The 22,372-nt window shown below is 43.6% G+C and overlaps 1 protein-coding gene across 1 annotated transcript; it reads right to left on the bottom strand.

The window, feature by feature from the left end:
* Nucleotides 1-292: 292 nt before the first annotated feature.
* Nucleotides 293-12,952, bottom strand: LOC113837462 (gasdermin-C-like). Its single transcript, XM_027431571.2, has 10 exons — nucleotides 12,742-12,952; nucleotides 11,914-12,097; nucleotides 10,685-10,847; nucleotides 7,538-7,649; nucleotides 3,880-3,961; nucleotides 2,496-2,647; nucleotides 2,271-2,410; nucleotides 1,632-1,752; nucleotides 1,117-1,190; nucleotides 293-532 (listed from the first exon to the last, which is right to left on the bottom strand). The coding sequence occupies exons 1-10, from the start codon at nucleotides 12,950-12,952 to the stop codon at nucleotides 293-295; spliced, it is 1,479 nt and encodes a 492-aa protein (XP_027287372.1).
* Between the last annotated feature and the right edge of the window lie 9,420 nt (nucleotides 12,953-22,372).

Raw genomic sequence — 22,372 nt, 5'->3', positions numbered from 1 at the left:
ACCCTAATAAGTCAGTACAACATTTAAAAAGTTGAATGAGAAGTTAGTGAAAAGGGTCTTGGCAGAGATGGATTAAAAATGGACACTGGGGGAGGTGAATATGATCAAAATATATTATTTATATAATTGTGAATGAACAGTGCATTCAAAGAAAGAATGCTTAGTTAGGATCCTTATTGTTCCCAATTAGAACACACACAGGAATCTCCTATCTTTTGTATGTCATGGGCCATGTCTCAAATGTATCCAGGACTCACCACCAGCTGGGCTGGGGCAAGGCTTTGAGGAAGATTTAGGCTTCTAAAAGTTGCTGCAGAAACGACAGGCTCCCATAAAGGGCAGCCATGGGCATCTTGGCTTCCAGATCCCAAGTTGACCTGGGATTATCCAGCTCCATCTTCAGCCCACATTCCTTCAGCAGTTCATAAGTAATGGCCAGGCCCTCCCCCTGGAGTGGGGCCAGGAGCTCAGGCTGGAGAGTGAAGGGGATGTTCCAGGGATACTTGAAGTTCTGCTGCAGGATGCTCTTTACCTGCAAGAAAAACTCTCATGTTGGGCAGACCAGACTGAGACACCAGAGTGAGAAGCATTCTGTCAGAGCAGCAGGAGCCACACAGGGCAATGAACGAAGCAAGACCAGAAGGCACCTTGCATAGGTTCCTCAACTACAACACAATAGTAATAAAGTCTGTGCTGCACAAGAATGTCGTGTGTGTGTGTGTGTGTGTGTGTGTGTGTGTGTGTGTGTGTGTGTGTGTGTGTTGTGTGCATATGGCTAAGCACACTTTTGTATATAAGGAGTAACATGTGGGGAGACAAAAGACAATTTCCAAATGGTAAACAAAGTAGAGTGCAACTGACTTTTATCCCCTTAGTTCCCACAAAGATGCCCTCCTGGGGGGCTAATTTAGACTTACTGAGTCTTGCTTCTGAGACCACCATAAGCACAGAGATGATCATGACAGGTTCAAGTCCAACCTGCCTGCTCCTCAGACGCAGAAGGCAACCAGGGGGTTCCCAGCTCATCTCCTTGTGGAAACTTTCTTCTAGAATATTCTTCCACTTCCTTCTGTCATCTCCCCCTCCCTGGAAGCCAGCCCCATGTGGGTTTCTTACCAGCTCTCGTTGCTGGAGGAGGAGTCTCTTCTCCATGGACAGGGCCAGCAGATTGAGTTGGGTATCACTCAGCACTGGGGGAGAGACACATGAGGAAACAGAATGACAGACTCAATATTTGTATCTCACCGTGAATTAGGACAGCCAATGAGAGGAGGACTCTGGGACAGAGGAATGTGCCCCATTGGACTTGAGGGTCAAGCTCACTGCCCTAGAAGGTTGTCTGCCTGGAGATGGGCTCTAGAATCCTAAGCATCATGACCCAGATTCTGAAAATCTAAGGACTGAGGAAGGAACCATCTTCCACCAAGGCTGTGTTAGGAGCTTGGTGACTGTTCACTCTACACCTCAGACTCCATCTGTGGTACATGGACTGTTTTCATTCTAGCTGTGCTGGCTTAGACAGAAGGGTCCTTGACAATGATCATGAGAACTCAAGAGCTCTGGGGAGGAGACATCTAAAACAGCCCTGTGAGAGCCAGCACCAGGACTCTCCCACTTTCCCCAAATCTTACCCATTAGGGCATTAAGAAGATAAAGAATGAGGTCATGTAGGCCAGTCCATGGGTCCTTTCGTAGCTCATCTAGGATCACACCACCTGGGCCATCCATGTGCCCCAACTCGCCCATTTCCAGCTAGAGGAGAGAGGAGTTCTGTTAGCATCATTCCCATTGCAGAGATCCAGTCAGCTTTAATATGCTGGAACAATGTTCTACCCTGAAGCCACAGGCTGACTTTCTTTTCCCTCCATTTTTCTCTTTTGTGTCACAGGGTCTGATGCTGTTGCCCATGCCAACTCTGAACTTTCTATGTAGCCCAGGAAGGCCTGGAATTTGTAACCCTCCTGTAAATAGATTCAGCCTCACATTTCTGGCTCAAAACCATTACTGTGTCATGGGCCTATATCCCAAGGAGTTAATCAAGGTGTGAAGTACAGGTTCTGCCTCCCCTAAAGGGACCCTGAGCAGAATTTGGGGCCTGCAAACTCCAACTCGCATCATTGTACAAGGAGGCCTTATCCCCACTCTTTGACATCTTTCTCAGTCTCCTGGGTACCACGTCCATCCCTCCTCCCTCATGTATCCTTGCACCCCCATGACCAAAACTGTGCCTTACAGGTTTGATCATCTCTAGGCAGCTTTGGAAATCTCACCATGATCATCAGGTCATACAGAATCTCCCTGTCTCTGAGCATGGGCAGGAGGCTGCAGAACACAACCTCTTGAACGTCCTTTGAAAGTCTGGCCAGTTTCCATGTTTTCTCAGAAATCTCATTTTGTAGATGCTGGAATTCTGCTCACAGACAGAAACACCCATCAGAAGTGAGAATAATTCTGCAATTAAATGTCCCTGGGATGGTAAGTCCTCCCTTCAGTACCATTTCCAGTGGCTACAAGCATCTCCATTGATAGCCTGCCTGGGCCCAGTGAGGCAACTACCATGAAGCTAGACAGAACTAGACAGCAGGCAGCTTCAGCACTCTGGAAGGAGGGGACACAGCACTGGGAGTGCAGATGGGAACCCTGAAACCTGATTAGCACACGTGGGAGAAAAGTGACCACCTGTTCATTCTGGGATGTCATAAGGAAATGTCCTGTTGGACCCAGAGATGACACCACTCAGTGTTTCCAAATCAGTTTCCAAGTGTGACATGATGAGAGGTCAAGGACTTTGTGTTTGTCAGACACCTGGCACATAAGAGCTCTCTTATGAGTAAGAATCTCCACTGTCTAAGGAGAATTAGGCCAACACTGTACTTTGGGAAACCCTGGTTCTGCCAAGTGTCCCCTGGGTGACCTGTGAATGTGAGAGGTCACCATAATGGAAGCTCCAAACACATGGGCATTCCCATCTGATTATTTCACATTGTCCACGCTGGAGTGTGGCCTGCTTCCTGGTAAATCCTCAGTGAACTTGAGTGCACGAGGTTACGCTTGTGTGGGCTGAACTAACTAAAAATGGGAAAGTAGTCCTCAGTTTTCTGAGTTCCAACAAAAGTTGTCATATGAGTTCCAAGCCTGGGGTTTCCTGCTCCAAGCCCAGGTTGCCTTAAGAAGAAAACAAAACAAACAAACAAATACAAAAACTCACCATGAGGTAAGGGTTCCTCTAACCTTCCTAGAAAAGAAGACACACACTTTGGAGAGTCCTTCTCCTTCCCTCTCCTCCTGCCCCATCCAGTCTGTGCTTTCTCCACACCAGCCTTAAATGACCTTTCCCCTCCCACAGGAACCAGAGCCAGGTCTAGGGCTGAGCACAGAAACATGGCCCAGATCTCCATAGCAACCCCACCAGACACACACTCACCAATTGGAAGGATGTCTTTTCTCCATACCTCTACAAAGAGAAAATACATTCCCCGCCCAAGAATTAGTATTTGACCTTACTTCCCCTGTACCCCTGACATTTCTCTATCCTCCACTCCCACCCTTTGTGCAAAAGACCAGATCTCAAGACCCTGGATAAAGACAGTCAGGTGGGTTTTTGTTATTTGGATGTCAGCATGAAGGAGCAGGTTTGACTTTCAGGTCCCCAGAAGTGTTCACTCACCTAGCAGTCCTCTATTCTGTGTCACTGGAGAGAGAAAGAGAAGGATTCACTCACCCAGACTCACTCTCTCCACTCCTCCCCTACCTCTGACCTTCCCAACCGCTCCACCCACCCTCCCTTTTCACCGTGCAATTCTACTTCCATGACAAATTTCCAGGCAGGTCCTGGCACACAGGCATGTGTCTGCTCATCTTCCCAGATCTAACACTCACAGCTGGGGCAACAGAAACACTTTGGACCCAGGGAACATACCTGGAAAGGTTTTCTTCTTAGCATCATCACAAAGGAGAATGGCTGAATGGAAAAGACACTTGGTTAGAAGAGAGGCAGTTACACCTGCTAGAGTAGTCTTCATACCCCATTTTGAGACTCTCCCGCCAAACCCAAGAGATGATTCAACCTACACACTAACCTCTGGAAACCAGGTCCCTTAACAGGTGCCCTGAAACTTGCTTTTTATTTTATTGAATTATGTGTGTTTGTTCACTGTGTGTGTGCATGCCAACAGCACATGGAGAGGTCAGAGGACCACTCTGGGAGTCAGTTACCTCCTTCCAACATTGTTACCTCAGGGTGGAGCTCAAGGCATCAGGCCAGGATCAGGTGCCTTTACCAGCCAAACCCTCCCACCAGCCTGAAACCTGCATTTCCAATAGGCATCAAGGTGACCATCAAGCCCTCTGACATCCAGGAATTCCCCCCAGGGACAGGGGAGCCAGATCAACAGTTAAGAGACCCTGGTGCTCTTGTGAAGGACACACACACACACACACACACACACACACACACACACACACACACACACACAGGGAGCCAGATCAACAGTTAAGAGACCCTGGTGCTCTTGTGAAGGACACACACACATGGCAGCACCATCCTCTGGCCTTCTTATGGCATTGCATGGACACAGTACATTCAATGCAGGTAAAACACAACTACTCATAACACAGGAATAAACAAATAAATAACTCCAAGAGGTAAAGCAGACTAGCTTCCCCCTGCCCTGTCATATAGGGTCCTTGTCAGCCTTCAGTCACCAGCTGTCCCCTCCTTGTCCACTCTCAATCTGGCAATCTTTCATTGTTCTGCATTGTATCCATAGTGAACTGCTGAGGCCTGAGACTTCCTGACAACAGAGTTTAAGCATTTGACACATGAAATGAGCCCAGGGAGGAAAATGACAACAGTTAAGTGTGAACCAACAAAGTTAAACAAAAGACAAACTTCAGAGTGTGTCTGCAAGGCACATTCTGAGCACTAGGGGGCGAACAGGCCATCTTGTCTACACAATCAGGCACAGCAGGAAAGGGACCCAACTGGTACAATGGGCTGACAGGCAAGCACGAATTTAGTCCTCATAACAGACCAGAAAGGACTTAATGATTGTCACAAAACTGGCCAGCTGCTGAGGAGAACACTGTCCCTTCTCATGTGTGATGGGAAATGAGATATCTGCCCCACCCCCAAGCTGACGTGAAGACAGGTGGTAAGTGATGGCAAAGCATCCAACCCCAAACTGTCTTAGTCCTCACATTAAACAAGCTCTTTGCTTAACCAGACAACACTCTCTGCACCTTCAGAGACCTCACCCCAGAGCCCCCTCCCATCATCACTTCCTCTCACACAGCCCCCCCCTTTATTCAGCTCCCCTAAGTGTCCTCTCCATGGGACATCACATTTCTCCTTCCAAGTCACCCCAGCCAGGGAAATGCAAATCAAAACCACTCTGAGATACCATCTTACTCCTGTCAGAATGGCTAAAATCAATAACACCAATGACAATCTATGCTGGAGAAGATGTGGAGAAAGAGGAACTCTCCTTCATTGCTGGTCAGAGTGCAAACTTGTACAACCACTTTGGAAATCAGCATGGTAGTTTCTCAAGAAAATGGGAATCAGTCTACCTCAAGACCCAGCAATCCCTCTCTTGGGCAGATACCCAAAGAATGCACACTCATACAATAAGGACATATGTTCAACTATGTTCATGGCAGCATTATTTGTAATAGCCAGAACCTGGAAACAACCTAGATGCCCATCAACTGAAGAATGGATAGAGAAAATGTGGTATATTTACACACAATGGAGTACTACTCAGCGGAAAAGAACAATAGAAACTTGAAATTCGCAGGCAAATGGATGGAACTAGAAGAAACCATCCTCAGTGAGGTAACCCATTCACAAAAAGATAAGCATGGTATGTACTCACTCATTTTTGATTTCTAGACACAGAGCAAAGGATCACTAGCCTACATTCCACACTGCCAGAGGAGCTAGAAAACAAGGAGGACCCCAAGAGAAGATTGCATAGTCCCTCAAAGAAGGGAATAGGGACAAGAACCCCTGACCAAATTGGAACCCGGGGGCAGGGAGATGAAGGAGAGTCTTCATCCAGTTGCTCTTTGAAGCAGAAACAGACACCCACAGCTAAGCACTGAACCATACTACTGGAATTCAGTTGTGGAGAAGGAGGAGGGTTGAGCAAAGGAGCCAAGACAGGGTTGGCGAGACCTGCAAAAACAGTGGACCTGACCTACTTATAGCATGGAGACCCTAGGCATAAAGCTGGGGAAACAACATTGGACCAAAACAAACCCTCTGAATGTGGCTACCAGCTAGGAGCCCAAGACAGTCTATGGCTCCTCTGACAGTAAAGCCAGTCTTTATCCCTAGAGCACAAATGGACTTTGGGAGCCCATTCCCTATGGAGGGATACTATTGCAGCCCAGATACAGCAAGGAGGGTCTAGACCCTCCCCCAAACAATATGACAGACTTTGTAGGTCCCTGATAGAGGGCCTCACTATCCCTGGAGAGGACTCAGGGGATGGGTTGGGGTGGGGTGAGTGGGCAACATGGGAGGAGGGGAGGGCGAGGGAATGGGATGGATGAATATGTAAATATGAGTAATTAAAAATAATAATAATAGAAAGAGATTGAGCCTTGTACCCACTCCCTAACCTACAACTCTGACAAGGGTGACAATAGATCTTTGATAATCCTTCTCTAGAAGTCATCATCCACTAACTGTATGGGAGTCTGCACTCCCCACCCTATAACTCTGTCATGGACACCAATAGAGTGTAGACAATATTTTTGTAGAAGCCATCATCCAGTAATTATCCCATATTGTAAATTCTTCCTTGATTACTGCTGCCAACTAAGGGAATGACTCTGAATATCCCTTGACCACAATTTACAAGGTAAATATTTCAGGTGTGTGTGTGTGTGTTGGGGGATGGTACATTTCAATATAACAGTCATGGAGAAAACCCTGTGCTGTGTGGTCCATGCATTCTGTCTACAGTTTCATTTGTGCTCTGCTTCCATTATTTTATGGAAATTTAATGTAGCTTAAAGAATCACGTAGAGGGGCCATGAGGTGGTGGCGCAAGCCTTTAATCCCAGCACTTGGGAGGCAGAGGCAGGCGGAACTCTGTGAGTTTGAGAGCAACCTGGTCTACAAGAGCTAGTTCCAGGACAGGCTCCAAAGCTACAGAGAAACTCTGTCTCGAAATAATAATAAAAAAAAAAGAATAAAGAACTACATGGAGGGCCTGGTGTCTCCCTGCTGAGCTTCTGAGAGTGGCAGGACCTTGACTGGCTACAATTAGATGACTAGAGATGGCTGGGGTTGGGCCTGGGCTTCATCCAGCTAAAGCACCCCAGGTTGGATCCCTTCCTAAGAAGGAAGCTATCTCTGCACTACAGGTAGCAGTATTTGGGCTTGGCCATGCTTAGAGGTGGCTAAGGCTGGTGAGACATGTGCCTGGGACAGTGAGAATGTTCCTCCAGGTCTATAGTCAGGAGAGAACAGGAGGGTCAGGTCATTGGACACCCCACACCCACTTGGCCCCCCACATCTACTCACCACAAGTGTCATTCTCAATGACCAGTTGCTTCTTCTTGAAGGCTACTACTGCACCCTTTAGGATAGGCACTAAACGCTTTTTCTCCCTTTGCCACTCTCCCTGGACTTGAACCTGGGAAGACTAAACATTTATAGAGGTTTATAGCTCTTTGTGTCATAAAAATTGTTTATTTGTGATCAACACAACATGTGCCAGTGGTTGAAAAGTCAAATAAATCTAGAAAGCTCAGGAGAAAACACCAGCAGTCTCTCACTTCCCCTTCTCCTGGTCCCCATGTTCAGTTATTGCTTCACCCCTTTGTAGGACAATCTTTGGCTGAAATGAGATTTGGGAAATGAGCCTGGAGAGGCCTGGCAACTGAACCCAGAGCTCCATTAATGCCAGGCTGGTGTCTACCACTGAGCAATACAAACAGGCCTATTCCAATGTCCTCATTTTCCCAAACAATTTACTGTCACCTTCTGCATTGAGGGTCTCGTTCTCCTACTCCGACCTCAGTGCTGACAGCTCCACCCATATTCACACCTGGGTTTCTGTGTAGGTGCTTACTCTCTGTCAGCTGTTGGGTGACATTGAATTTCGTCATTACACTCTAGTCTCTATTGGGCAGTGTGATGTCTTTTGTCTTTCCTTTCCTGATACTCATTATCTCCGGGGAGCTGAGAGCTACATAACTGAAAACCTTGATTGCTAAAGACATCTTTAACTTGCATTTGGTTCACATATTGAAGGAGATAGGATTCTAGCTGGAATTCAATGGGATTTAAGTTCTTTTCCTTTTTATGTACAATTTTCCTTTCCTTAAATATTTTTTTAATGTTTGAGAGTTTCATATATACTTATAATTTATTTTGACCACACTTACATATTGACATTTGTTTGTTGAGTTGGCATCTATGGCTACTCACTATCACTCCACCTGTCAGGTTTTGTCTGAATGATGATTGAAATTCAGTCCTGGGACCACTCAGTGTTGATGTGCAGCTGGGGTGTCAGAAGTGGTCCTAGGTCACCTAGAGCTGGATGCAGTTTCTGAACTCATGAACAAACTTTCCACAGAGTTAGCAGGGACTCACTGCAGATACTCAGAACTCTGTTGAAGGCTTCCATGATTCTACTGTGGTCCTTAGGCAACAGGGGCTGGAGTTATAGGAGTTACCGTGTTCCAGTGGGTAGCTGTATAGCCATGGTCACACAGAGTTCTCAAACTCAATGGGTCAGACAACAAAACAAAAAGGCTTGAATGGGGGAAAGGGACTTGAAAGGAGGTGGTGGATTGGTGAGTTTGGGAGGAAGGTAAGAGAGTCCAGGGAGTACTCAGAATGCATTGTATAAATCCATCAAATGATCAAAAATAAGCTTAACTAAAATACTTCAGGAATACAGAATTAAAATACAGAAGGGAGGGGAGAGAAAATATTCCATATTGAAGATAATATTAAATTTTATGTTAATGTTTAAATAATGCTTGCTTGTGATTAGTAGATTGTGTAAATCACACATGCAGAAAGATATTTAAATCTTGCCCCTTCAACATTTTATCAAAGCCAGACATGGTGGATACATCTGCACTCCCTCAACGTTGGAAAGTGGAAACAAGAGGACCAGGAGTTCAGGATCAGCCTCAGCTCCATAGCCAGTTTGAAGACAGTCTGGCCTAAGTGACACCTTATCTCAAAAAGTATTTGTTATCCAGTGATCATACAATGTAGATTAACAGCTGCAGGTTAATGAAGGTGTTCAGTGTTTTTCCAGCCATGAAACTCGGTGTTCAAATAATACAAGATCTTCACATTTCTGTGACTGCAGCATCTATCCTTCACTCAAAACAAAACATGGCAGCAAACAATTATGTCTATTGTAGAATCTATCAAAATTTTCTAATCCTATGTAATAAACATTATAAATGAGGACATTAGAATGCAATCTAACCAATTGAACTAACCAGATGGCCCTGGCCTTAACTGACTCAGGGAGAGCCAGCCTCCATACCAGAGAACTGACCCTGCCCCCTGCTGGTCTGGCCCCTCATAGGATAGCTAACCTCTTTTACTTGGGAAAGCTGACCACACCACTTATCACAAGCATGGGACAGATGTCTTAGCCCCTCACAGGAGGAGGGTGTTTCCAACAGCCTGGACTGACCAGATCAGCCAGCATCCAGGCTTTGAGTTGACCCACCTGAATATCTATCCCATCTATGACCTGCTAGATTGCATGAAGGGACTGGTCCTGTGGAACAATAGCCACAGGATCACCAAGACTCTGAGTAACAGCAGGATATCTGAGAGGAACTTCAGTGAGGGTCCAGTAATGATTGTGTTACCAGAAGCCAGAGGCCTTGAACCTGACCAGTAACAATGGACCTTTGCAAGTAAAGCTGTTTGGATAAAGGAGTATACCTCAGGATACACAGAGGCTCCCAGTGCCACTAAGATGATTGCAAAGGTGATGGAGAAGCTGAGAAGATGGAGGAGCCAAATGTATCGTTGTTGTTTTGTTTAATTGGTTTGCTTTTTTATTCATTTTGGGGTTGTGCTTTTTGTTTAATTAATGTTCTTTTTATGGTTTGTATTATTTTAATTTTCATTATTTCTTTTGATTTTGGATTTGTTTGTTAAAGTAATATACTTATTTGTGGTTTTCATTTTTATTTTTTAATTTCTTTTGAAGTTTCCCTTTAGGGGAATGCTACAAGGATGGAGTGTGGAACTGGAAGGACTGGGAAATGAGTGAGATTGGGGTACATGGTGTGAAATTCTCAAAGAATCAATAAAAGTTATGCTTAAAAAAAAGAAAGCAGGTCTAGGCCCTGCTCCAAATGATCTGGCAGACTCTGAAGATCCCTAAAGGAAGGCCTCACCCTCCCTGGGGCGCAGAAAGGAAATAGGAAAGGCAGGTTCAGTGGGGGGCAAGGGAGGAGAGGAGGGAGAGGGAACTGGAATCGACATGCAAAACAAGCTTGTTTCTACTTTAAATACAAAAAAAAGAAGGTAGTCTACGATCAGGGATTAATATATATTATTTATGAGCAAAAGAAAATAATGACCCCACCCTCTGAGCCCTAGAAAATGGTACCCAGAAGCCCTTGAGAAACAAGGGAGCACTGGCTGCACTCCTGTTCTCTTTACATCCCTATTCCATACCTTGCCAAACTGGGGGGTGAGCACTTGCCCTGAAAGGTCCACACTGCTACTGTCTTCCAACACTGTATCCCTGGTCACTTCATAGGCCTCTGTCACCACATACAGGTCCTTATTTCTAATCCTGCAGTCCTTCATAAATGTTGGCTCCTTTTCCACCAGTTTCCTGAAGGTGTAAATAAGAATTAGAAGATCCAAATGTCTAATTTCGTGGAAACAGAGACCAAATCATGAGGGGAAAAACAAAACAAAACAAACAACAACAACAAAAAAAAAAAAAACAGAAAACTGCAGCTTCACGGTGGGGAGTGGCCCAGTCTACACAGTGTGGCCATGCAATTATGAAGACAGGAACTCAGATCCCCAAGAGCCATGTTAAAGCCTGATGTGGTTATAGTTGACTGTGTGCTTCATGGGCTTGAAGTCTGCTGAGGCAGCAGACAGTAAATGCTCTTGCTGTAACAATGACAGTGACTGAGCTGGCAGAGGGGATCAGCACATACAGTGTTGACTTAAGCTTGATTCCAGAACACACACAGCAGAGGGAGAGATCTGACTCCTACAAGCTGTCCTCTGACATACACATATCTTCAATGGCATGAGGGTGATCACACACACACATACACACACACACACACACACACACACACACACACACACACACAGAGAGAGAGAGAGAGAGAGAGAGAATATAAATAAATGTAATAAAGAAAAATATGAAGTAATGTTTCCCAGATGGAGTGATAATGTTACCGACAAACATATGCATATATAAGATGGGCTGACCTACATGCTCATATCACACCTAAATGCTGCAATAAAACATACATTTCTACTTCTACATTGTATCTCAGAAGAGCTGTGGTAGAAGTCAACTAAGTCCCAAAGCGCTGCGGTGTTCACGTGGTTACTACAGTCTTCCTCACATTTTAGTCAACGTCCAACCATTTGCTTCTACGATTCTTTCCTCCCTACATGCCCATCCTCGGGACAGTGAACAGAAGTTCCCATCAGATCAGAACCTTCATGTCTCTGTCTTGTTTTTCTGTCCCCATCACATTAATAGAACAGTCATGGGTGATTGTGCATTAATGTGTTTTATTACGGCACTGTAAGCCATTATTTCAATGACTTATAGAAAATAAAGTAGAACAGTGTGAGTTGTCATAAACCCTCAATGTCTCTTTGCCTACGAGAAAACATCCCAGAACTTGGCTGACCCATCTTGTCACCTGTTCTGAAGAATTTCCAGTTTTGAAGCTCGGATGCTGGTACACTGAACCTCGATGTCATATTCATAGGAATCACCAATCCCTGCGGACACACTTCCTTCTGCAATGGCATTGACACCCAGGCCACCCTTCAGTTTCTTTGATCCACTGAGTCTGAAAGGCATGGGAGCTGACACTTCAGGCTCTGAAGAGGAAATGGGACAGCAGTTTAGCCAAGAATTCACCATGGGACAGCTGCTCTAGAGAATAGGAAATATGAGGCCAGTTCCCCTCCTCATTTAAACCTTAGTCAACATGCTAGCAAATAACTAATTACATATAGTAAATATAATCAATTAATATGTGAAATAACAATTACTACAGAAGGGAAATTCCAGAACCAATGCAAGCATTGCTTTCATCCTAAATAAGAAATGCATCATTTGTGCATTGTCTATGAGTCCCCTGGTTTCATCTTTCCAAGTGCATAATCCAGTCCCAGGGCAGCTCCCTGACAAAGAAAAAGGCCAGGGATTTGCAGACAGAGTGAAGTCCATCTGGATCAATATTCTACCAGTTTGAACTGTGTAACTTTGAACAAGGTGTTTTAGGAACCTCGATTGCTTTTTCTGTAACATGGGTATCATACCTCCATCTAAAGAGGTCCTTGGAAATATTCTTTGACCAAATGCAAGGAAGGTTCCAGAAAATGATGGGATTCCTAAAGGACCTTCCTGGTCCTTTGCCTTTAAGCCGGATGACCCATGAGCTACCTGTCTGAGCAGCTCATGGGTCTGGGATGCTGCCCCACTGAAAATGCTGATGTTTGCAAATCTTGACTGACAATACCTGGGACTGGAAAATTTGGCTCTAAGATCTCCAGGAGGGAATATCCAACTGGAATATATTCAGATTTCCAATGCCATGACTTAGTAGTCTTCTGCAGTATCTCAAACTGTCGGAAGTTCTTTGCCTCTGATAGATATTTGACTGGACGCAGATCTTTTCCTTCAAGCTCTTTGACCACATCCTTGCAAATCTGGTTGAATGAGTAGCGCATGTTGCTAGTATCAGACAGAAGGAAACACACAGTTTAGTTGAGAAGAAGAAGTGTATAGTGGACTCTCACTGAATCCTGGTGGTTTTCATAAACCGCCAAAGTGTAAGAAAGTCTTCACATCAGCACACAGCAGAGATGGATGCCTCCAAGTTATCCTTAAACTATCCCAAATAGTCAAAATACAAACCCAGCTGAAAGGCCCATCAAAAGATGAAAGGAGGCAAAGAATGGAAGGGTGGTTCATAGGTTAACAACACTCTGTTATTCCAGAGAGTCAGAGTTCAATTCCCAGCACTTACATGGCAGCTCACAACCATCTGTAACTCCAGTTCCAGGGCAACCTATGCCCTCTTCTGACCTCCTCAGGCACCAGGCACACACATAGTATACAAATATGCAGAGAAAACATCCATATATATATAATAAATAAATTTAAGTGATGAATGAGGAAAGAAAATGTGGTATATATGTATAGTTATGTTTTATTTAACCATAAACTGTGAACATAGACCATGTACTGAATGGATCTCAAGACCACTATACCAAATGAAATAGACTAAGCACAGAAATACAAATAATGAATGCCTCTCTCATACACACATACCACATGTTTTATATATATATATATATATATATATATATATATATATATGCAACCAGAAGCCTACATATAAATATATACACATAGATGTATTTGTATATATGCATATATACACAAGAAATGTATGTATAAATTCTGTAATCAGAAAGGGACAATTTTCAGGGAGTTTGGGGCTGTGGAAATGGGTCAGGAGAACTAGAAAACATAATGGGGTGAACATGAACAAAACATATACTGTGTGAGGATGACATAATGAATCCCATTATTTCATGCTAATTTAAAATAACAATAAATACAAAAAGAATAAGTGTGCTAATGACTTGCCTAGGCATTTCTCTAAATAAATGAAATTAGTCCCTTGTCTAGTGAAGTAGAATCCTTCTGTGGCACAAATAAGGACCTGGGTTCAAGACCCAGTAGTACCAAAAAGAAATATAAACAACCAATAAGACAAAGAAAACACAATGTGATCAAGTGTCATAAAAATGTTAACCAAAATCATAACGAGATGTTGTATCTTCAGGATGCTACTACCAAAGAAGTATGCAAGTAACAATTGTCAGTAATAATTTTTAAAAAATGAACCTTGTACACTGTGTGAATGTAAAATATTGTCTCCTCTAAAGAAATAAACGGCAATTCTCAAAAACTTCATAGAATTGAAAACCAGGTATAGTCCCAGCCTGGTATACAGAGCAAGTTTCAAGATAATCAGAGCTACACAGTAAACCCTGTCTTGAAAAAAGAAATAGAATTGAAAAAAACAAAATAGCACACTCATGTTCATTGCAGCACTATTCACAAAAACCAAAATGTAGAAACAATCTAACTGTCCATCAACAGGATAAGGAAAAATGTGACATCTATTATCAACCTTAAAGGCAAAGAATGTTTACAAAATGCAATCATTTAATAAATCTTTAGGATATTGAAGTGTATGCCTCTCAAGGGTAAACACACATGGATTTATTTATATGAATTATCTCAAATTCTCCAAGACCCAGAAAGCACAAGGATGCTAGGTGCTGGAGGAGAGAAGAAGGGAGCACCGTAGTCAATCAGCCTAATGTCTCGTTTGCACAAGATGAAGAAACTACAGATCTGCTAGCAAGGTTTGGAGCAATACATTTTTGTATATTTTAAAACCTGTTGAAGTCAGAGCTCATGTTAAGAAATTTACCACATTATATTAAATATTATAGAAGTTATTATCCATGCATAAAGTCCTAACTCTGTATAGCTGGCTATTTCTAATGTAATAATCAAGATCCACAGATGTTCAAGGGACTTTGCATATGACCACACAGTTGTTTATTGAAGGCAGGGGAATAAGGAGTTCACCAGATACAATATACAGATAAATAGGTGTTTTATTAGGTAACCACATACATGGATAAGATAAATAACCGTCACGGCTTTCCTGCTCCAGAAGACACAGTCTCTGCCCTTTCAATGCTCTCTGCAAATCAAGAGAGTGCACCTGAAACCATGCCCAAAGGGTATGGCTACCTCTTCAGGTTGGCAGGCAAGGCCAGAGATAGGTTTGGGGTTAAAGCTGAAGATCTGAAAAGAAATGCAGCCAGCTACTAGCTCTTACCTCTACCTCAGACTGATAGGGTGATCCTGTCTTCACGAATCCTCTGACTGCAATGCCGCCCACCAAATCTCAGGCTGATTTATAGGCCTCTCTCCAGCCAGCCATATCACTCCTGTCTCCACCTTCCTGGTTGGGATTAAGGGCTTGTCATCCCCAGTGCCGGGATCAAAGGTGTGAGCTCTGTTTCTCTTTTAGACTGCTTCACTCTCATGTTGCCAAGGGTGCCTTGAACTCACAGAGATCCATCTGCCTCTGTCTCCCAAGTGGTGGGATTACAGGTGTGGCCACCACTGCCTGTCCTCTATGACTAACTGGTGGCTTAGGTGTGTATGGCTAACTGGGAGCTTAGCTCTGCACTCTGATCTTCAGGCAAGCTTCATTTGTTAGATTACAAACAAACAATCACCCACTAATTCTCTTTGGGAGAACTTAAGGAAGGAATGCTTCTTTCCCTGCAGGTCACCTATAAACAAACTGGTCAACTCTCTTCACAACCAGCCTGAATGACCATCTCTGACCATTCAGCTTTCTGTCCGTACTCACTGATCCCAGCAGCACTTACCAGGCTGAAGCAGGTTTTCCTCCTCTAGAGAAAGTGCAATTGAATTCAGCTCCTCTCAGTCCTTGTGCCTTCTGAAATACAGTTTGTGCAAACTCCAGGACCAAACCAATGTGCTTCTCTTCACTGTGTTTGTTTTATTTTAACAGATTTGAGTCAGTGTTCAATGCAATCTTCTGGACATGTTAGCACACACATGACCTCTTCTCTCTAGGAACTCCACTCTGAGCACAGAACTAGTGTTCAAATCTACCACCCAAAGACTGTGGATCAGCACTATAGAGCATCTGAAGGCGTACCTGCAAGGCCTTCCAGGCTCAGAGAAAGGGGGATTCTTAGGAAACAGTGGACCTCTCTCTCTCTCTCTCTCTCTCTCTCTCTCTCTCTCTCTCTCTCTCTCTCTGCAAAGAAAACCAGCTGAACAAGTCTGGTTCAAGATTGTCAGAAAACAAGATTGGAACTATTCACCTCCTACCAAGCTATTGGCAGTTAAGCTTTTTATTACACCAATAACAGCAATAAACCTTCACACAGTGTACAAATACCCCACAACAGTCTATATAAGATATAGATGAACCTTAAACTAAGCACAAAGATTTTAAATGATTATTGATTGGATGCACATTTTTCCTAAAAGCTGGTCCTTATAAACATTACCAAACCCAGGACAAAAACAAGAGAACTCTATTGATATAGATAATATTTGTTTGAACTTTGACCTCAGAAGTTGTAATACCCTATAGTCATCATACACACAAGTGTCATCTGTTAAACACTCTATATAACACACTTTCTAAGCTTCCTAGCTTCACGTTCCATTCCGGAAGTATCCAGCCATCTCAACTTAGAAATAGTCTTATCATGAAGAAATCCACCTTTACTAAAAGAAATATATATATTTATTCTTAAAAACTTCAATATTTTTCTTCTACCTACAGTTTCCCTTGTACTTCTTCTTAATATCATGAGATATAATAACATATATAATATATATGTTATATATATTATATAATATAATATATAATATAATATATATAATATAACATATATAATAACATAATAACAATAATATAATAACAGGGACTAAGCCCCGGTGAGTCAGCGTCTACACCCCCTAGCCCAAGCACACTGATGCCACCCAGAGGAGTTATTTGACCACATTAGCTTACTTCTGGTTGGAAAGCATTGTCTTGCTGGAAAGTTTTGTCTACTTCCCAAGAAATTTGTGTATGCTTGCTTGTTTTGTTGGAAAGCTTGTTTGCGTTTTCTGGTGTGTTTGTAAGTCTTGCTGCCAGCATGGAGCTGAAACAAGAATGGTTTGGATGCGTTTGCTGACAGCAGCCAGTCACTACCCACTGGTGGTGTGGCCACATTTATGATCAGGGCTCAGAATTTATCTCTGAGCTCTGGACCCGAATTCAGGTTATCAGGAGTTCCTGTGTCTTTTTGATATAGATAATGTTAGAACTGTTTTATGCTTTTCTTTATTTGAAAGCTGGCTCAAGCGTTGGATTATGGCTCTTTTTCTCTAGAACCAGGCATGCTTATTTACAAGTTCCTCTGTGTCACTCTGTCAACCTGAGTCACTGAGAAGAAAACAAAACAGAACAGACAAAAAGAAATTAGACTTTGTGGTTTATATGAACATTCTCTGCTTTAAAATTTATAAGTTTATTTTGTTAGATATGGTTAAAATACATTAAAACTGGCTAAAAAGTTAAAACTAGTAACACTGGACATTGATAATTATATATCTATGCATGGGACAATTGCGTTAACATATAAATATATGTTTAAATTAAAAACACTCTTATTTTACATGCCAACACTAGTTCCCTCTGCCTCCCATTTTCCCATGCCCCTCAACGATCCTACACCCCACCCCGCACCCAGTCCGCAGGGAGGGTGAGGCCTCCCATGAGGGACCATCAAAGTCTGACACATCATTTGGGGCAGGACCTAGACCCTCCCCCATGTATGTCGGCTGAGAGAGTTGCCCTCCATAGAGAATGGGTTCCCAAAGTCCATTCATGCACTAGGGATAAATACTGGTTCCACTGCCAGAGGCCCCATAGACTGCACAGGTCCCCCAACTGACACCCTCCATGTTCAGGGGGCTGGTTGGGTCCTATGCTCGTTCCCCAGATGTCAGACTAGGGTCCTTGAGCTCTCACTTGCTCAGGTCAGCTGTTTCTGTGGGTTTCCCCAGCCTGGTCTTGACCCCTTTGCTCATCACTCCTTCCTCTCTACAACTGGATTCCAGGAGTTCAGCTCAGTGCTTAGCTGTGGATCTCTGTTTCTGCTTCCATCAGTTAATGGATGAAGGCTCTAGGATGGTATTAATCCATGGTCCATAGAGTCTAAGGAATGGCAGCAACTTAGTGTGTGCAGATAAATATAACTGACAAGGGAAAGGTACAAACCATGATCTTGCAGGAAGCTTTCAGGTGGGTCTCTGAACTATGACTATTCCAAATTGACAAGTGCTGTCAGTCAATATAAAACAGGAGGTTTAAAGATGTACAGAAACACAAAATCAAAAATACCCCAAAGATTATAAAGTGTCTCCGTATTTAGGTTGGTGGAATTTTAACATTTTTGCTATAGTGATTTAAGAAAAATGCTTGTTTTAAAAATTAACATAAAATAAAATCTCTGCATGGGTAATTTTAAATAAACAATATGACATGATTCCACCTACCTCCACCCCTTTGCCTAAAAGAAAGAAGCTGGGGGGGGCTGTAAAAGGGAGGGTAACTTTGAATCTTAGTCTCAGCTGTGGCTCCCAGAATGAGCAAGGTGAATGAAACAGGTGTGGCTGGAGGCTCTTTGGCAGACTACAGGAGCCGTTTGGAAATATATAAACATAGAGTAGCTATTAAAAAATATGACCCTGGTGAGACAGGTGGGGAGGCTATAAGAAATGATTACAAGTCAGCAGGTTCAGGGCTGTGTAGAGACAGACTTGACATTTTAGAAGGCTGAGAGTCCGGCACTTGCATTGATCTAGTCTGTCGAGGAGGAACTATAGGTGACAGCATGGTGGGGTCGTCAGGGTAGAAGAAGCAATCTCTGTTTCCCTTGGTTTGCAGACCTTACAGGCAAGAATGGCTAGGTGCACATATTGGGGTTCATGGCTAAGCAGGCCATCTCTTCTTCGTTGGATGGGGGAAGCAGGGAGACGTGGAGAATTTTGCAGCACCCATGAGTCACCACCTATATCAGGACAGGAAAAGCCATGCATTAAGATGCTGGGTGCAGCCTGCTGGGGAGGAGAGATCTATGGGGAGGGTGGTGTGGCTAGGAAGGCCAGCTGAAGCAGCATTACCTTGCTCAGAAGGAGCTGAACTCTCCAGCTAGCCAGAAAGGGCTCTTGGGGTCCAGCAGAGGCAGAGCTGGAAAATCCAGGGTCCTAAAAAGGCCCACACACCCAGAGCCTAGTTTTACACATTCAGTGCCCTTGGCTTCCCATAAGAGGTCAGCCTGGTGGGGCCAACTAAAGGCTGTCCCTACTGCCTGGAGGTGCACAGGCTGAGGGCCGGGTCCCACTGCCTTGGGTCCCTCCCTGTCCTGCTCTCCTGGGCCTTATGGCCTTGAACATCTGTTAGCCTGCCTCCTCCCTCTGAACCCTGACTTGGGCTGACCCCTGACCCTTAGGCTACCCCTCCTGCTGCCCCACAGAGTGTGACCAGTGCCTGCAACAGAGGCCCAGGTCCTATTCTTCCTCTCACTCCTGGGTTCCAGGAGGGTGACTCTGGAGGAATTAGGCACTTTCATTTTAGTGAGATGCTGCTGTCACAGAAATATTCAAAATTATCATTTACCAGGTTGAAACCGATTTTCCTCCTCTAGAAAAATTGCAACTGAATGTGGCCCCTCTCAGTCCTTGGACCTTCTAATTCAGGTACAGTTTGTACCAAGTCCGGGACCAAAGTAATGTGGTTCTCTTCACTGTGTTTCCTTTCACAGGTTTGAGTCAGTGTTCAGTGCAGTCTTCTGGACATGTAAGCACACGTGTGAGGCCCTTAGGTCTCAGGGACCTAAACTCTGAGCACAGGACTAGAGTTCAAATCCTCCATCCAAAGACTGTGGATCAGCCACAGAGATCATCTGAAGGTGGACCTATAAGGATCTCCTAGCTCACAGAAGGAGATTCTTAGGAAACAGTTTACATCTACCTGTCTATCTATGTCTCTCTCTCTCTCTCTCTCTCTCTCTCTCTCTCTCTCTCTCTCTCTCTGTGTGTGTGTGTGTGTGTGTGTGTGTGTGTGTGTGTGTGTGTGTGTGTCTTTCTTTTTGCAAAAAAAAAAATCAGCTGAACAAGTCTGTTTCAAGATTGTTGGGAAATAGGTTGGAACTCTTCCCTCATCTTCTGATGGATGTGCTGGGTGTGACATGTGGCCGCAAGATGGGAAATGTCAACAAGCATGTGTACTGTGTCAGTTGCTACACATGGGAAGAGTCATGCACACCGACTGTGTCAGTTGCTACACATGGGAAGAGTCATGCACACCGACTGTGTCAGTTACTTCACATGTCAAGAGTCTTGCACACCGACTGTGTCAGTTAATCCACTCATTGCTATGACCAAATACCTAAAAAAAAAAAAAAGGCAACTCCAGGGAGTAAAATATTATTTGGGAAAAGATCAAGTACAGAATTTAACTCAGAAATGAGTTAAGGATTGAAATATTAATTCCCTGGAGAAAAACAAGATCAACTTTGCATTTTAAAATCTTGAAGCTCACTAGAAATCAAAGAACATAATTGTGAGATCCTAATTTCACTTTTACTAAGGAAAGGTTCTTAATAGAAATAATTTTTAGTACCGCCCGTACTTAAATGATAATGAAGCTCATACAGTTATCCATACAAATATAAGCCACCACAATATTTCTAAGGTAGAGGTAGTATGCTCCACAATCACCAAAAGAGTTGTTATGCTTGAGCTTTTAGTTCCTTATATACAAACATGCCTTAAGAAAATAATCCAAAAATTATCAACTGCTTGGTATAGGTATTCATTAGGGCATCATTCAAAATACTAAAGAACTTGCTAGAAGTAGTGGCAAACACCTATAATCCCAGCACTCAGAGGCAGCAGGAATTAATTCTATGAGTTTAAGGAAACCGTAGTCTACAAGGTGAGTTCCAGACCAGCCAAGGTTACATAGTGACACCCTTTATCAAATGCACCTAAATCTCACATAAACCACCACACACTAAAGAACTGAGGGGACCTACACTATAAACACCATGAAGTTAAGTTTGCATAAATATGATCCCTCTTAAAATCCACTTTCTCAAATAAATCTAAGTAAGAAATCGGCCATCCAGTATAGATATTGTGGGTTTAGTGGGACTTGGTGATATTCATACCTGCTTCTATTTAACTGTATCTGAAATCCATTTCACCTTCATAAGACAGGAGGTGGCTTTATTTCACACTCTTGTAGAACTCACTGTCATGTGGTTGAACCACTACAAATAGGAAGAGACTAAAAGAAAAAGAAAAAGAACAGAAGACACAAGGCCTCAACATTCCAAACAAAGAAGATACATAAATGGCATAGATGAAGAACCGGTGGGAGGGTCAGCCATTGGGGGTGGGGCTAGGATGCTTCCTCCCACAGTATCAAAACCAGAAGTAACAGGAGTGGCTGGAAATATGTGAACAGATTCCTCAGTTCTCAACTCCTTTCCAATTTTGTAGCCAAGAATCCATCCTTGGCCATCTGAGAAAATGGTTGCAGGTGAAATTGCTGAGAATTGTTACAATCCAGACAGGTAGAGAAGGGGGCTCTGCTGATTTTTTTCATACCTCCTTCTTCCTGGGGGAGGATAGCATCCTCATCAGGGGAACTTAGAGCAGTTCCTGGTTTCGAAATTTTAGAGAAGAATGAAGTCACCATGTCCAATGGGTGGTGTCCTCGATAAAAGTGTTTAGTATCTTGGATACAAGACAGGATAGACGTTTTACAGAGGTTGAGAGTCAGGCATTTAATTTAGGGTCTAAAAAAGCAGGCTTATTCATTAATTGAAGCCAGTAAGCAGCCATACAGCAGTAGGAAAGTGACAAAGGAAGCCCAGGCACTGTGTCAGAGAAAATAAGCAAAACCACGAGGAAGGGGTCCTTCTTCAATGGCCTCCAACCTGCTAATATCTAATCACCTAACATTATCATCTCAACAACTGAGACCCTAAAACCAACTAGGAGATGGACATTGAGTCAATCTGGCTGTTTCACACTGAAATTGGGGCTTAGATTTTCCCTTCCTTGTCCTGTGAGAACTTGAAGAAGCTGGTGTTGAAGACACCACACACTTCAGACACAGGAGTTGGAGGGACCCAGCTGGAACTGACCGGGAAGCTCTCTCCTGACGACTTTCTTTCATAGCATGTGAAGGTGAAGCATGGCGTTTTCCTCCCTTGGCAAGCCCCCAAGGGAGGAGAGCGCCATCAGTCCTGCCCAGCTGTAAGCTTACAAATTCCAACAGTGACCATCATAGCAAGATATGGTCAAAGGTGCAATATGGCATTTATATCTAGGAGACAACTAACAACTTACAAGGACTTAAGTCCTTCTCAATAGTAGGGAATTTATGTCTGGTACTCTAAACCTAGCCAACTCCCCATGGCTGAGGAGGTTATGGAATTAAAGAA

Source organism: Cricetulus griseus, chromosome 10, assembly GCF_003668045.3.
Source record: "Cricetulus griseus strain 17A/GY chromosome 10, alternate assembly CriGri-PICRH-1.0, whole genome shotgun sequence".
Taxonomy (NCBI): domain Eukaryota; kingdom Metazoa; phylum Chordata; class Mammalia; order Rodentia; family Cricetidae; genus Cricetulus; species Cricetulus griseus.
Note: the sequence above shows the minus strand (reverse complement) of the source record. Positions and strands in the feature narration are given on the sequence as shown.

Coding starts and splice junctions, on each gene's coding strand:
- LOC113837462 (XM_027431571.2), bottom strand. CDS start 12,952: ATGCGCTACTCATTCAACCAGATTTGCAAGGATGTGGTCAAAGAGCTT. Junction 1,753..2,270: donor TGTATGACCTGATGATCATG/GTGAGATTTCCA, acceptor TCTCTCCTCTAG/CTGGAAATGGGCGAGTTGGG. Junction 533..1,116: donor TCCTCCAGCAACGAGAGCTG/GTAAGAAACCCA, acceptor TTTTTCTTGCAG/GTAAAGAGCATCCTGCAGCA.